A 15345-nucleotide genomic window follows, 5' to 3' on the forward strand; every position below is an offset into this window, starting at 1 on the left:
ATGTTATGGCTTTAGAAGCTTCTGATAGGCTAATTTACATCATTTGAGTCAATTGTACCTGTAAATGTATTTCAAGGCCTACCTTCAAACTCAGTGCCTCTTTGCTTGACATCATGGGAAAATATTTAAAAAATCAGTCAAGACTTCAGAAAACAATTGTAGACCTTCACAAGTCTGGTTCAATTTTGGGGGAAATTTCCAAATGCCTGAAGGTACCATGTTCATCTGTACAAACAATAGTATGCAAGTATAAACACCATGGGACCATGCAGCCGTCATACCACTCAGGAAGGAGATAACTTCTGTCTCCTAGAGATGAATGTACTTTGGTGCGAAAATTGCAAATTAATCCCAGAACAACAGCAAAGGACCTTGTGAAGATGCTGGAGGAAACAGGTACAAAAGTATCTATATCCACTGTAAAACAAGTTCGATTTCGACATAACCGGAAAGGCCACTCAGCAAGGAAGAAGCAACTGCTCCAAAGCTGCCATAAAAAAAGCCAGACTACGGTTTGCAACTGCACATGGGAACAAAGATCGTACTTTTTGGAGAAATGTCCTCTGGTCTGATGAAACGAAAATAGAACTGTTCGGCCATAATGACCATCATTATGTTTGGAGGAAAAAGCGGAGGCTTGCAAGCCGAAGAACACCATCCCAACCGTGAAGCACGGGGGTGACAGCATCATGTTGTAGGTTTGCTTTCTGCAGGAGGGAGTGGTGCACTTCACAAAATAGATGGCATCATGAGGCAGGGAAATTAGGTGGATATATTGAAGCAACATCTCAAAACATCAGTCAGGAAGTTAAAGCTTGGTCACAAATGGGTCTTCCAAATGGACAATGACCCCAAGCATACTTCTAAAGTTGTGGGGAAATTGCTTAAGGACAACAAAGTCAAGGTATTGGAGTGACCATCACAAACCTTGCCTCAATCACATAGAAAATTTGTGGGCAGAACTGAAAAAGCGTGTGCGAGCAGTTCTGTCAGGAGGAATGGGACAAAATTCACTTATTGGGGAAGCTTGTGGAAGGTTACCCGAAACGTTTGATGCAAGATAAACAATTTAAGGGCAATGCTACCAATTACTAATTGAGTGTATGTAAACTTCTGACCCACTGGGAATGTGATGAAATAAATAAAAGCTGAAATAAATCATTCTCTCTGCTATTATTCTGACATTTCACATTCTTAAAATGAAGTGGTTATCCTAACTGACCTAAGACAGGGAATTTTTGCTAGGATTAAATGTCCGGAATTGTGAAAAACTGAGGTTTAAATTATTTGGCCAAGGTGTATGTAAACTTCCCGACTTCAACTGTAGATAGCAGCTGTTTAGCTGGTTAAACAAAGGTTAGCTATGTGTTGGCAAAAGTGAATGACCAAGTCAAGAAAGCTTATCAGCAGCCAGTGGTACTTGCCGCAACTGGTACTTGCGGGTGGTTTATAAAAATTAAATCAAATGTATTTTACCACTTTTAGAAAATATATCTATTGTATATTACCGCGGACACCCTGCAGTAACTCTGCGGACCCTTTGAATACCCTGCAGTAACAGACAGAACGTTTTTAACATCTTGCAGCATGACAAGTAACACAGAACAGTAGTGGTGAAAGGAAGTGCTGAGTCTGACTGGATCACTGATCATCAGTAATACAGGCGCGACATAGCAAATTACCAGCAGTAGCCTCATAAACGTGCGTCCGCCAGACCTTTGAAAGCATCATTTTTCATCCTTTCCCGTTAGAGTCGCGAGACACCGTCCTATATGGGGAAAGGGGGAGAAGGGAGGGGGGGGGGGGGCAGGAGGAGGGAGGGGAGCGAGAAAGAGGGAGGATGAGAGGGAGAAATTGAATGAGGGACAGAGAGTGAAGAGAGGAGAGGATCCTCCAAATAACCAAAGCAAGCGAAACTGCAGAGCGAATGTGCACTGTTCGAGTGCCGCACTGGGTTCTTTCCATTCACTACGCATGGCTGCGTAGCTCCTTTCTCATCTAGTTTTGTTTCATAAAGTTCTGTGGCGGAGGCAAGGGGGTCTCTGCTGTGAAATATGGACCATGTAAAGAGGACGGCGGCGTGCAGGAGAATACAGCTATTTCTTATAATAATGTTCCACGCAACTTCGGCACAAGCTGGTAAAGTATATGTTGGAATGCACCTGCTAATAAACAAAGTGATCGTTTCATTGTATGGATTGACAAGGGTAGTGGACCATTTGATTCATTTTCTTTGTTGATAATAGGCTACAAAATGTCATGTTCGGTAAACTTGCTACCCCATTTCTTTATAGAAAGTTCTGGACGCTTCAACAGAAACCAAACAAAAGTATATAAGGTGTGAATTTGGTCGCAACTTCGCACTCGTTAATATTTTGTTAGCCGCATAATAATGTAATTGTAAAAGGCTCCGCTCCGTCTGATCTCATTGGATATTTGACGATTCTGGTTTGAATTTGTCCACTGGGTTGCTCCGGCTCGGGATAAATTTCGAAAGCAGTATTTAATGATTTGTTAAACCCCTTAAAATAATACAAATGGTAACTCTTCCCCTCGCTGTAAATTTGGCATTTGAAAGTATTTTTTTAATGTAAAGCAAAAAAATGTTGTATAAATCAAGAAGTCTACGTTTTATAAATCAAACATTATTCATAATGTATAGCCTATTCTGTGCGTCACTGCGCATTGGCGGTGTGTGATGGATGGTTACCTCAGTTTGTCAAATTCCTCTCATTGCAAGTTAATCATAATAATTTAGCATCGTTTTGTTTTTGCATATTAATGTGTCCTCTAACCCATGTCCATTCTTGTATGCTTCATCCATTTGGATGTCGGGCTCAGTTTTCTCTGTGAGTGAGGAGGGAAGCGATTACCCCTGGAACACTCTGTCATGTTTGCGTTTGCTCGTGACCGGTGTCGGTTTACTGTGAAACGGTTTAATGTTGGTTTTAGAAGGAGGTGAGTGACAGAACACTGACCGACCTGAGTAGATTCAAATTCTTGTCATGGAGCTGTTTTAAAAGGTGCTCACATGGGCTTCACGAAAAAGGAGCTTGGTGTGACTATTCATCATTTAAAAAACTGTCTTCGAGCCATTTGCTAAACATGTATTAATTCATAACACATGTTGTTGTTTGTCACAGTGTTGTTCTTGTGTAATTGGTATGGTATGATGGAGATGGAGCACTTCAGTTTCCTTATGAACCTTTATGCCTAACTTTATTCCTTTGATATTCTAGATACAGCTCATTAATATAACAGATTTTAATAGGATTAGATACTATGGAGGAAATAAGGTATTATCGAGAATTTGGGTTTTGGGTTTAGACCAGCTGCGAAATTAGTGTATGCACACCCTGATTGGAAGGAGCCGATTTCTGTTGCTTTTAGTTCTGGAGCCATGACAACATGCCTCCATGTTCTACCTACATAACAAAGATATGGTGAGGCCTGTCTATGTTTGTGGCCTGATCACAGGCTTATGGGTATGCTCAGCTGCCACTGCAGGTATGAAGCCATTATACATTGCCTTCGGAAAGTATTCAGACCCCTAGACTTTCCCCACATTTTATTAAGTTACAGCCTGATTCTAATATTGGATTAAATTTTTTTTTAAAAAATCCACAACAATCTACACACAATACCCCATAATGACAAACACAAAAACAGGTTTTTCGAAATGTTTGCTAATTTATTAAAAATAAAAACAGAAATACCTTATTTAAATAACTATTCAGACCCTTTGCTATAAGACTCGAAATTGAGCTCAGGTGCATCCTGTTTCCATTGATCATCCTTGAGATGTTTCTACAACTTGATTGGAGTCCACCTGTGGTAAATTAAATTGTATAGACATGATTTGAAAAGGCACACACTTGTGTATACAAGGTCCCACAGTTGACAGTGCATGTCAGGGTAAAAACCAAGCCATAAAGTTGAAGGAATTGTCCGTAGAGCTCAGCGACAGGGTTGTGTCAAGGCACAGATCTGGGGAAGGGTACCAAAACATTTCTGCAGCATTGAAGGTCCCCAAGAACACAGTGGCCTCAATCATTATTAAATGGAAGAAGTTTGGAACCACCAAGACTCTTCCTAGAGCTGGCCGCCCAGCCAAACTGAGCAATCGGAGGAGAAGGGCCTTGGTCAGAGAGGTAACCAAGAACCTGATGGTCACTCTAACAGAGTTCCTATGTGGAGATGGGAGAACCTTCCAGAAGGACAACCATCTCTGCAGAACTCCGCCAATCAGGGCTTTATGGTAGAATGGCCAGACGGAAGCCACTCCTCAGTAAAAGGCACATGACAGTCCACTTAGAGTTTGCCAAAGGTTACCGAAAGACTCTCAGACCATGAGAAACAAGATTCTCTGGTCTGATGAAACCAAGATGGAAATCTTTGGCCTGAATGCCAAGCATTACATCTGGAGGAAATATGCTGGTGGCAGAATCATGCTGTGGGGATGTTTTTTAGCAGCTGGGACTGGGAGACTAGTCAGGATCGAGGGAAAGATGAACGGAGCAAAGTTACAGAGAGATCCTTGATGAAAACCTGCTCCAGAGCGCTCAGCACCTCAGAATGGGGAGAAGGTTCAGCTTCCAACAGGACAATGCCCCTAAGCACACAGCCAAGACAACACAGGAGTGGCTTCGGGGCAAGTGTCTGAATGTCCTTGAGTGGCCCAGCCAGAGCCCGGATTTAAACCCGATTGAACATCTCTGGAGAGACCTGAAAATAGCTGTGAAGCAACTCTCCCCGTCCAACCTTACAGAGCTTGAGAGGATCTGCAGAGAAGAATGGGAGAAACTCGAGACTGTAATCGCTGCCAAAGGTGCTTCAACAAAGTACTGAGTAAAGGGTCTGAATACTTATGTAAATGTAATATTTCCGTTTTTTATTTTTAACAAATTTGCCAACATTTCTAAAAACCTGTTTTTGCTTTGTCATTATGAGGTATTGTGTGTAGATTGGTGAGGGGGAAAAAACAATTTAATCCATTTTAGAATAAGGCTGTAACGTAACAAAATGTGGAAAAAGTCAAGGGATCTGAATACTTTCTGAAGGCACTGTATAATACTACCAATAAAAACTTCAGATGACAGTTTGAACTGAGAGTCTGACCTCAACTAGACGTCTGCCACACGTGGGCTATTAGGCCTGCCATGAGCAGCAATAAAGCTACGCCCTTAGGTAGTGTTTTTTTCAGTGTCTTAGACCCGCAGCATTTGACTGTTTCCTTGCAGGTGCTCCATTATAGAGGCTAGACTTTACCGCCAAATGCTTACTTATTTGAGACCCTGTTGTTTGTGTTGGTGTCGTTGGGTTGTCTGTAATGAGGGGTGATATTGTGAGTCAGAGAATAGTATGATGGCTTGAACGTGTTGGAGCTGTGGGGAATTGTATGGTCTTGCTCTACTGTGCTGATATGACAGTACAGGATAAGTGATGGTGTTTGATAATGTGTGGACTGGGCCAGTATGAGTGGGAGAATGTTTTCACATGTGCCTGGGAGAGCATCAAGACTGTGCTTTGTAGTCATGTTTGACGACAGGAAGAGAGACATTCTTGCACACGTCCACAGTTTGTGACTCCTCTGTTCCTCGGCCCCTTCACATTTTTTCAATCTCTCCTTTCTTTTCTCTTCTTTTTCTTTTGCTGTTGAAAGACACAGGAAAGAGGGGGTTTGTTTAGATTTCATATGCTGCATCTCCTCCTCATCTACATTCTCCTCCCTGTGTCCCCCCTGCCTTCCCCCACCTTCCCCATCCTGGCAGTATGACAGAGGGGAATTCACGCGTGCAGTCCCCTCTCTGAATCCCATTTAATCCTGCCGCCTTACTGTTCCTGCACCAGACTCCCAGAGGAGAGGACAAGTCATGTTCCTCTTTGATCACGCTACAAATGAGCCTGGAAAAATAGAAACCAATGAAAAAAAAGGACCGTTTTAGAAAGAAACTAAAAAGAGGAGAGGAAAGTTTGATGCCTGTTAGTGCTATCAGCATCCGCTGTCACAGGAATCGTGTTCCTAATGGAAAGATGTGAAACATGAAAAGATGCTGAAGTGCTTGTTATTATCTCCACCTGAAACAAAGACATGTGTCCCCTGTTCTGTTGTTGTGGATCTTGGCTGGCATTTTGCCTTTTTTCTGCAAAACTGTTAGAAATAGGAATCCCCTGACATCCAATATGTGTAAATAATATCAAACATCCCTGTCAAAAATATTTGCAAAGCAATAAACATCTGGCTTCCAGAAACAGAAGAAGAAGAAGCACTCCTCCCCCAGCCCAGCTACGGGTCTCTATGTTTCAGAGCTGTAGACGGCTCATGCCTCTCTTAGAAGAATGGGGATTGAGGCCCTTTCTGCACAAAGAGACCCATACGGAACAGTCCCCTTTCTCTGTGGTGTCCTCCAGCCTGTCATACAGGCCTTTATTCCAGGTCGAGCCTTATCAGAGCCATACATCATATCTTAACCTCCTAGGGAATCTTTACAGTTAGTTAGCTATCTGACCAGAACCATCTGCAGTCTTATCTTAACAATATACAAGTCAAATTATACGGATGGCCTGGCTGTTTTTACCTGGATACGACATCCTCTTCATACGGCCCAGTCAGTGTCCATTAATGTAAGCACTGACACTAGGTAGTGAACTTTAACAGGGTATAGTGCAACGTGAACCACAGTAAATCAGCTTTACAATAGCAAGAAATGCATCAAGTTATCGTCAACAACTGAGTGGAGTGAACAAAGAGAAACTGCCTGTACAACAGTGGAGGCTGCTGATTGGAGGACGGCTCATAATAAAGGTTGGAACGGAGTAAATGGAATGGTATCAAACACATGGAAACCATGCATTTGATGTATTTGATTCTTTCCACATACTCCCCTGCAGCCATTACCACGAGCCCATCCTCCCCAATTAAGTTGCCACCAACCTCCTGTGCTGTACAAGTACACATGTGCAATGCATGTAGCATGTTCGTGAAGGGTGGGAGTGGCATGTTTTGGTTGCGGGAGCTCTGGTATTGCACACCATGCTAACTCAATGTTAAGATGTTTGAGAGAGTGATTGATTGTAAGAATTGACTGGAATTTGTTGTATTTGTGTGTGTGTGTGCGTGCGTGCAAGTGTCTCTGTGTGTCCCCGTGCGTGCGTGCAAGTGTCTCTCTCTCTCTCTGTCTGTGTGTGTGTGTGTGTGTGTGTGTGTGTGTGTGTGTGTGTGTGTGTGTGTGTGTGTGTGTGTGTGTGTGTGTGTGTGTGTGTGTGTGTGTGTGTGTGTGTGTGTGTGTGTGTGTGTGTGTGTGTGTCCGTGTGTGTGTATGTATGTCCGTGTGTGTGTGTATGTGTGTCTGTGTGTGTGTATGTGTATATGTATGTCCGTGTGTGTGTATGTGTATGTGTGTCCGTGTGTGTGTGTGGTGAGTGTATAGTGGACAGAGAGCCCGGGGCAGGTGTTTCCTCTATGGGGCCAGCGGGCAGAAGGCCAGTCTGGCCCTCATCTCATGCAGTGAGTAAACATCAGCAGAACAAACTGTGGAGCTAGAAGAATGTCAGGGTGACGTGCGAGGAAGGGAGATGTGGAACCCAAAATCAAATCTGTCCAGACAACACACACTCTCCACTCACACACTCCTCCACGCACATACTGACCCTTAGCCTTGCCACTGAGATTAGCTACTGACCCACATTCACAACTCACAGAGTAATCACTGTTACAAATATGCAAAGAGGTGGCAATGTAGAGACAAAATCGACCTGAATGAGACTGTTATTATGAGTGAGCTTGTACTCTACAGAACAGAATGGACTGATAGCATATCAGTGAAAGAACCCACATGCTCAGATCCGTCAGGCTCACACATGTTCTGTCCGTGTTCCTGAGCTGTTGGAGCATGGAGGAGTGTGTGTGTGCATTGTGTGTGTGTGTTGGAGCATGTAGGAGAGAGGAGAGCTAGGATTCAGTACATAGCAGCAGGCGGAGGATTCCACGTCGGTCTCCCACACAACCAACGGTTTGAATGGCTCCCAAGCTCCCCAGTGATAACTCAAAGCAGACCCAGTGCTAGCCCCTGTCCCACAGTTGTGTTGGAAGAATTCTTCGAACACAACACATTCCTCTGTCTCTCCATGTAAACCTTTTAACAAACCCCGTTCGCTTGATAGCGGACATATCGTATTCTCCGTTCCTCCGTTCCTCTAGCCTATCTCTCCTTCTCTGTTTGAAAGTGAGTGAAGAGTGGGTTTCCCAGACAGGCCGATGATAGACAGACAAACGGACAGACAAGGACGGAGCAGCAGATTGAGTAGTTGACACAGACTGAGAGGCAGAAAACAAACCACAATATTTATTGAACTGATTTTATAGCGTGGGTTGTTTGCTATTATGTTTTTGTATTGTTACAAAGTGTGTTTTTGTGTGTACTGTGTGTGTATGTGTGAGTAGGCCTGTGTGTGTGAGTAGGACTGTGTGTGAGTAGAACTACAGTATGTGTGTGAGTAGGACTATGTGTGTGAGTAGGACTACAGTATGTGTGTGAGTAGGACTATGTGTGTGAGTAGAACTACAGTATGTGTGTGAGTAGGACTATGTGTGTGAGTAGGACTATGTGTGTGAGTAGGCCTATGTGTGTGAGTAGGCCTATGTGTGTGAGAAGGACTATGTGTGTGAGTAGGCCTATGAGTGTGAGTAGGACTATGTGTGTGAGTAGGACTATGGACTATGTGTGTGAGTAGGACTATGGACTATGTGTGTGAGAAGGACTATGTGTGTGAGTACGACTATGTGTGTGAGTAGGACTTGTGTGTGAGTAGGACTATGTGTGTGAGAAGGACTATGTGTGTGAGTAGGACTATGTGTGTGAGAAGGACTATGTGTGTGAGTAGGCCTATGAGTGTGAGTAGGACTATGTGTGTGAGTAGGACTATGGACTATGTGTGTGAGAAGGACTATGTGTGTGAGTAGGACTATGTGTGTGAGTAGGACTATGTGTGTGAGAAGGACTATGTGTGTGAGAAGGACTATGTGTGTGAGTAGGACTATGAGTGTGAGTAGGACTATGTGTGCGAGAAGGACTATGTGTGTGAGAAGGACTATGTGTGTGAGAAGGACTATGAGCGTGAGTAGGACTACGTGTCTGAGAAGGACTATGTGTGTGAGAAGGACTATGAGTGTGAGTAGGACTATGAGTGTGAGTAGGACTATGAGTGTGAGTAGGACTATGAGTGTGAGTAGGACTATGAGTGCTTATTCAAACTATATTTAGAATGTGGTTTAAAGTTGATGGATGTGGACATGAGTGTGTGTGGTGGTGTGGGAGCATGTTTCTGGCGTGCCCCTGTTCTTTTGTTCCCCCTCCCCTTGCTTCTCCTCGCCTCAACACCTTTGCTGTCCACACCACAGTGACCCATGACCTATAGAGGTCAGAGGTTAGTCTTAGGGTCATTTGATTTAATTCTATCCCGTCTTGGAGGTTCTGAGCGATGCTGTCTGTGCTGTTCTAGACATTTTCTCCTGACCCTCGTTTCCTCACTTTTACTGCCCATTAATCTGTTCTCACTTATTACCAATCACCGACTGTTATGGAGAAACATCACTGAGGACTTTTAATGCAACATGACATGTTAAAAGGATGAAGCAAAGGATTATGTAGGATTATGAAGGCCTGTGTCCATATACAAAGGCTTGACTTTCATATTGCCGATCTTTAAACATCTGGTAACATCTGCGTAATATGCAGATAAAGGCAGAGCGATCTGCATACCTCAAAACATCACACAGAACACCAAATCAAATCTGGATTCAAATTTTTTTTCTGTCAAATAGTTGGTGCAATTGAATCAGTTGGATAGACCCTGGCCCCTCTGTCTGGCACTCCAGGCAGGCACAATCAAACTCTCAAAGTAATTGAAACAAACAAAAACTCTAATGCATATCCCAAACGATCCCACATTACACCCAGTGCAACTGGAACGGTTTCCTCAGCGCAGGGTGTGATGCTCTGGGAAATATTCTCAGACAAGTTTGTTAATGCACAGTAAAAATAGTAAAAAAATAAAATAAAAAATCACCTTTATTTAACCAGGTAGGCCAGTTGAGAATAAGTTCTCATTTACAACTGTGACCTGGCCAAGATAAAGCAAAGCAGTGCGACACAAACAACAGCACAGAGTTACACATAAACAAACGTACAGTCAACAACACAATAGAAAGAAAACCACCCAGGGGTGAAAGTAAGCTGGTACGTTCCAGAACAGCGTCCCGGATAAATAAATAGTACTGGTAGAACGTGAACCTACACAATAATTATCACAAAATGCCAAGAAAATATAGACCATTACACCATTATTTAACATTACCAAATGTCAGCCACATGAAAAATGAGAGAATTGACTTGAAACCCGGGGGTATAAGCTCCAAATTGTGTTGTGGAGGAGATGGGTGACCTATACCGCGATGCGCGTGGACAGCAGTGGACCCAATTCAGGCTACAAGTTCAGGCCTAATGACAATCTCAGTCATCTCAGATGCAAGAAATCCAACTACTAACAGATTAGATTTGTTTAGAAAAATATGTATGTTATTTATGTTTGTGTAGCATAATATTAATCAACAAATCAATGTACATGCAAAAACAGGTATTGAAACAAATCATTCTGAAAATCAACCAACAAATATGATAATAGTTAGTAATAATAGTAATTTTACTCAACAAGCTTGTTTAAGTTCAGCTCACTTCGAGCAGAATTTGTTGAGTAAACAAACTTTAACACATGAGCTCAAAGTCCACTCAACTCACAGAATAACGCTGATAATACAATTGGTTAAATGGGCTTTTATACAGTACAGCCCTGATGCTCAGATGGAGAAATCCCTCGTTCATAGGCGTGATTGTGTTTGAACAATGTTCGAATTGTTGCCTTTTTTTCAGGAGTGGAAGTGGTGTGTGACTCATATCAGAGGGAAAGGAATGTCTTCAGAGAAGAGGTTGAATAGAGACCACTCTGATTACATGTATGTTCATGCATGATGCATGGTAGAGGTTGTGGTGCTCAGTTGTATGCAGAGAAAGAGAGGGGTTTAGTAGCACACTATGAAGCTGCTGTGAATGTCTTCAGAAGAGCCGTCGAGGACAGAGAACAAATGATGCCAATGTGTGATAGATATGTGGAGATAGTGGCCAGTCTTCCTGCCTGCAGGATGTATGTGAAGGGTGTTCAGTACATGTAGCATCACACTATCACACTATTGTTGTGTAACATTAGCAGTGGACAGAGGGAGCTCTGTGAGCGAGGCTGTGTTAAGTGGGGCCTACCGAGGCCTGTCCTGTCTGTCAGCCAGGGCCGAGGAGAGGAGGACTAGAGAGGACAGTACTGACTGCCGTAGGGGAGACATGTTGTTCTCAGACACACACAGGCTGAGTGATTCATGGTCTTTGAGAGGAGGGGGAACAGCAGGGAGGACCAGAAGAGGAGACACACAGACGGGAGGAAGAAGAGCTAAATGTCACACGTGGGATGTGTGCTGTACACTCAGTGCCATGCTCGCTAGATGAGTGCTGGAATATGGTGAGAGTGGAAAATATGTACAGTATGGCTGAACTCTGACCTTATGCGGCACTGGAAAACATATTGTTCTAACAAAGCACTCCTTTATCTCTATTTGTGCATGGCCACAACCACACATACAGTAGAATTCACATCACTCCAGTGTAATGTAGGTAGATGTGGTATGTATATCACTGACTCAGTCCAAGCTAGGGAGATCAAACACACTCTACATACACATAATGACTCCAACAGGTAAAGTGAGGTAAGGATTATTAGGATGTCTAATGAGATTCAGACAGGTGATGCTGGCGGAGGAAGCATCGCTGCAGGAAAGACAGGTAGATGACAGACAGCGCCAGTCCTGAGGAGTCAATCACTGTTGATGTTGGGGCGGCTCCAGACCTCACATGGCCTCCTGCCAACAGCTCTGCTCGCCCAGGGATGCTTTACGACACCAGACCAGGGGAAAGGACAGGAGGAGAAGGAACATTCCCCAGGCCTGTGTAAATTCCCCCATGGAGCAACTGTAGCTGCTATACTATGGGAACAATGGGGGCTCTGGGACAGTAGGGTAGGAGGTAGGGAGGGGTAGGGTAGTGGGGGTGAGAGGTTAGCACTCAGCCGTCCATCTGTGTCACTGCTGTGTTTGATTAGCGTCTGTCTGTTTGTGGTCGTTGGGATGTTCAATCCCTTTTATCCCCTCACTGGTGAATTCCTTCCTTCTTGCTCCCAGAATGCTAGAGATTATCTGGTCTAAAAGATTCCATCTCTTGCATTTGTATTGATTGCCGTCCAAAATAGTTGGATGTTTCATATTCATTTGAATATTTCTGACTCTTTGGCTATAGTCGGTCCGGTGTAGGCCGTCATTGTAAATAATAATTTGTTATTAACTGACTTGCCTAGTTAAATAAAGGTTAAATGATAAAAATATATAGTATTGTTCTTTGTGTAACAAAGTTCTGTGGAGTATGTGTGTGTGTGTGTGTGTGTGTGTGTGTGTGTGTGTGTGTGTGTGTGTGTGTGTGTGTGTGTGTGTGTGTGTGTGTGTGTGTGTGTGTGTGTGTGTGTGTGTGTGTGTGTGTGTGTGTGTGTGTGTGTGTGTGTGTGTGTGTGTCTGGCACCTCATTGTGAAGATTGTTTCTTTCAGAAGAGGAATTTCTCCTGCTCTTCTCATTGTTTTCCCACATGGCATTGCACATTTGGACTACTGTCTGAGGTCAAAGGTCGGATAGAAGGCTCTCTGTACATTATTCATGTGGATGTTATGTTTGGTAATGTATGCTGTGTTGTGTTATACATTGGTTATACTTTACATAATATTTCTATGCCAAACAACTCTATGCACAAGGACTGCATTTAACAATTTCCAGCGAAAAATACCCATTTAGTGGAAGAACTGTACAGATCTATTTGAATGCGACCACGTTTTCCAAAAATATCTGCTCCAAATGAAGATTCAAAGATGTTTGCAGAAAGAATGGGATGTCAACTATGACGTGGCACCTTAAGTTTGAAAAGGTCTATTTTGGTTATTGAACTACAGTTCTACATATGTAAATATGGTGACATCATGGGTCCCTGATCTATATGTGTATCACTACACAGAAATGGAGAATTATGAATGTGAATGTCATTCTCCTTACATTCTCTTGGACATCACAGCGCAGCACAGCACAGAAGAGTAGAGTTCAGTACAGTGCAGTAGAGTACAGTACAGTAGAGTATAGTTCAGTACAGTAGCATACAGTACAATATACTGTACTCTACTGTACTATACTCTACTTTTCTTTACTGTACTGTATTGTACTATACTACTGTATTGTATTGTAGTGTACTCTGCTGTGCTCTACTCACTGTACTGTACTGTGCTATCTTAAAGATATTTGGGTTCTTGGTCATGGAATTACAAGACAAAATATTGATATTAGTTGGAAGTGGTCTTTACGTCAACTTTATTGCATTTTAATGTATTTCTAATACATTTGAAGACTTTTTCCCTAGATGTTTCCGAAGACATCTTTTCCATCTGTTTGACAAGAAGTCTTTACTTATGCCTCATTTTTAGGATGAAAACGATTGAAAAATGTATCTATGCCTTCATTTCCCGAAAATATAGACTCTTAGCTTTCATTTGACACCCAATTTGATATGCTCCTATGAACTTCATGTTGGGGCTCATGGGTCCTTTTACATGGAAATTCTCCGTTTGGACAAGAGCCTTGAGGATTGGATAGTTTGGAGAAGAGAGACCTTGCGATTGAAGAATTTTGAACTTTTGGAGAAGTTTGCATGTGATTGAAGAATTTGATCTAGAGAGCCTTTGGGATTGGATAGTTTGGACAAGACAGGGGATTGAAGAAGCCCTTTGGGATTGGATAGTTTGGACAAGACAGCCCATAGGATTGAAGAATTTGGACTAAAGAGCCTTTGGGATTGGATAGTTTAGACAAGACTGAGTGACTGAGTTATTGTTGTTTTGAGTCCAGTTGTCAGGTGTTTTGAGTCTGTCTGTCTCCAAAGGCCTGTCATAATTAGACCCATGCTGCAGATTAAAATGCTGTTTTGGCTGTTCCAAACATCATTGCCTTATGACCTGTGTGTGTGTGTGTTACTTCTTGGTTCATGGCAGGGCAATTAGGCTGGATTTGAAAAGACATCATAAATGTCTATGTGTGGGCGAGGGCAGGCGAGGACTGTGGGAATGAGCATCAGCATGAGTAAGGCTGTAAGGCTGTCACTGTGTGCGTACGCTCAGACAGTTGTGTTTGTTAGGAGCAAGCAGCAACTCCTGTAATTAAATCATTTATAGGGATTGTTTATGACTCCCATATCAAAGTAGAATTTAAGCTGCTCTGTCTTACGGACCTTTAAATCAGTACCTGATGTTTTCCATTGTGTTTCAGACTCAGTCTGGATTTAATTCACAGCTTAACCTATTTACAGTGCAGCCTGTTACCATTCTATGGGTGCTCTGTGGGTGAGATCTGAGCTGCTGTGAATAAAAGGTCTCTGCTATGCAAATAAATAATGCCATAAAAGCTAACAGGGTGTTTTTCTGCAAGCAGCGAGTGGGCACTGGTTAAATTCTCACCACATGTTTAATTAACAGAGAGAAGAAAAGTAGAAAGTGTAGCATGGAGAGAGGAGGGGAGAGAAAGAGCTACAGGGGGCAACTTCAATTTAGGATCCTCCTTTTAAATGGCTGGAAAGCTCAATTCTGCGTTGCCAGCGTTGCCAGTCTCCCCATAAGCTGTGTGTGTGTGTGTGTGTGTGTGTGTGTGTGTGTGTGTGTGTGTGTGTGTGTGTGTGTGTGTGTGTGTGTGTGTGTGTGTGTGTGTGTGTGTGTGTGTGTGTGTGTGTGTGTGTGTGTGTGTGTGTGTGTGTGTGTGTGTGTGTGTGTGTGTGTGTGTGTGTGTTAGGGCTGGAAATGGCCAGGGACCTCACAAGACAATATTATAACAATACTTAGGTATCGATTCAAATTATTTGCTATTTTCACAACACAATATGTATTGCGATTCGATACTGCGATTTTATTGTGATTCGATGTTCCAACATATTGCTTTTTATATGTCTGCTGCAGAGGAACGAGAGAGAGCATGAGAAAATGAGTTTTGATCCGTTAGGGAAGTAATGTGTTGAAAACATGTTGGCTCACTGTTTAAAAAGAACAAGCTGTAGGAAGAGAAATACTGGAGTTTTGGCACAGGTACAGCCAGCTGACAAGAGGCTAAGGCTACCTAGCAAAACCAAAATAAATGACTAATTGACTGCCAACTGTAAATAAACTACAGG

General features: G+C 42.8%; 1 protein-coding gene across 2 annotated transcripts in view; it reads left to right on the top strand.

Moving 5' to 3' along the window:
• The first annotated feature begins 1840 nt into the window (after positions 1–1840).
• The window catches only part of LOC123999030 (collagen alpha-1(XI) chain-like), an 84342-nt gene continuing 70837 nt past the window's right edge, over positions 1841–15345 (top strand). For both annotated transcript variants that reach the window (XM_046304359.1, XM_046304360.1), the window contains exon 1: positions 1841–2139. In XM_046304359.1, coding sequence (XP_046160315.1) covers positions 2055–2139 — 85 coding nt within the window. In that variant the 5' untranslated portion in view covers positions 1841–2054. The remainder of the gene's footprint in view (positions 2140–15345) is intronic.

Source organism: Oncorhynchus gorbuscha, linkage group LG16, assembly GCF_021184085.1.
Source record: "Oncorhynchus gorbuscha isolate QuinsamMale2020 ecotype Even-year linkage group LG16, OgorEven_v1.0, whole genome shotgun sequence".
Lineage (NCBI taxonomy): Eukaryota > Metazoa > Chordata > Actinopteri > Salmoniformes > Salmonidae > Oncorhynchus > Oncorhynchus gorbuscha.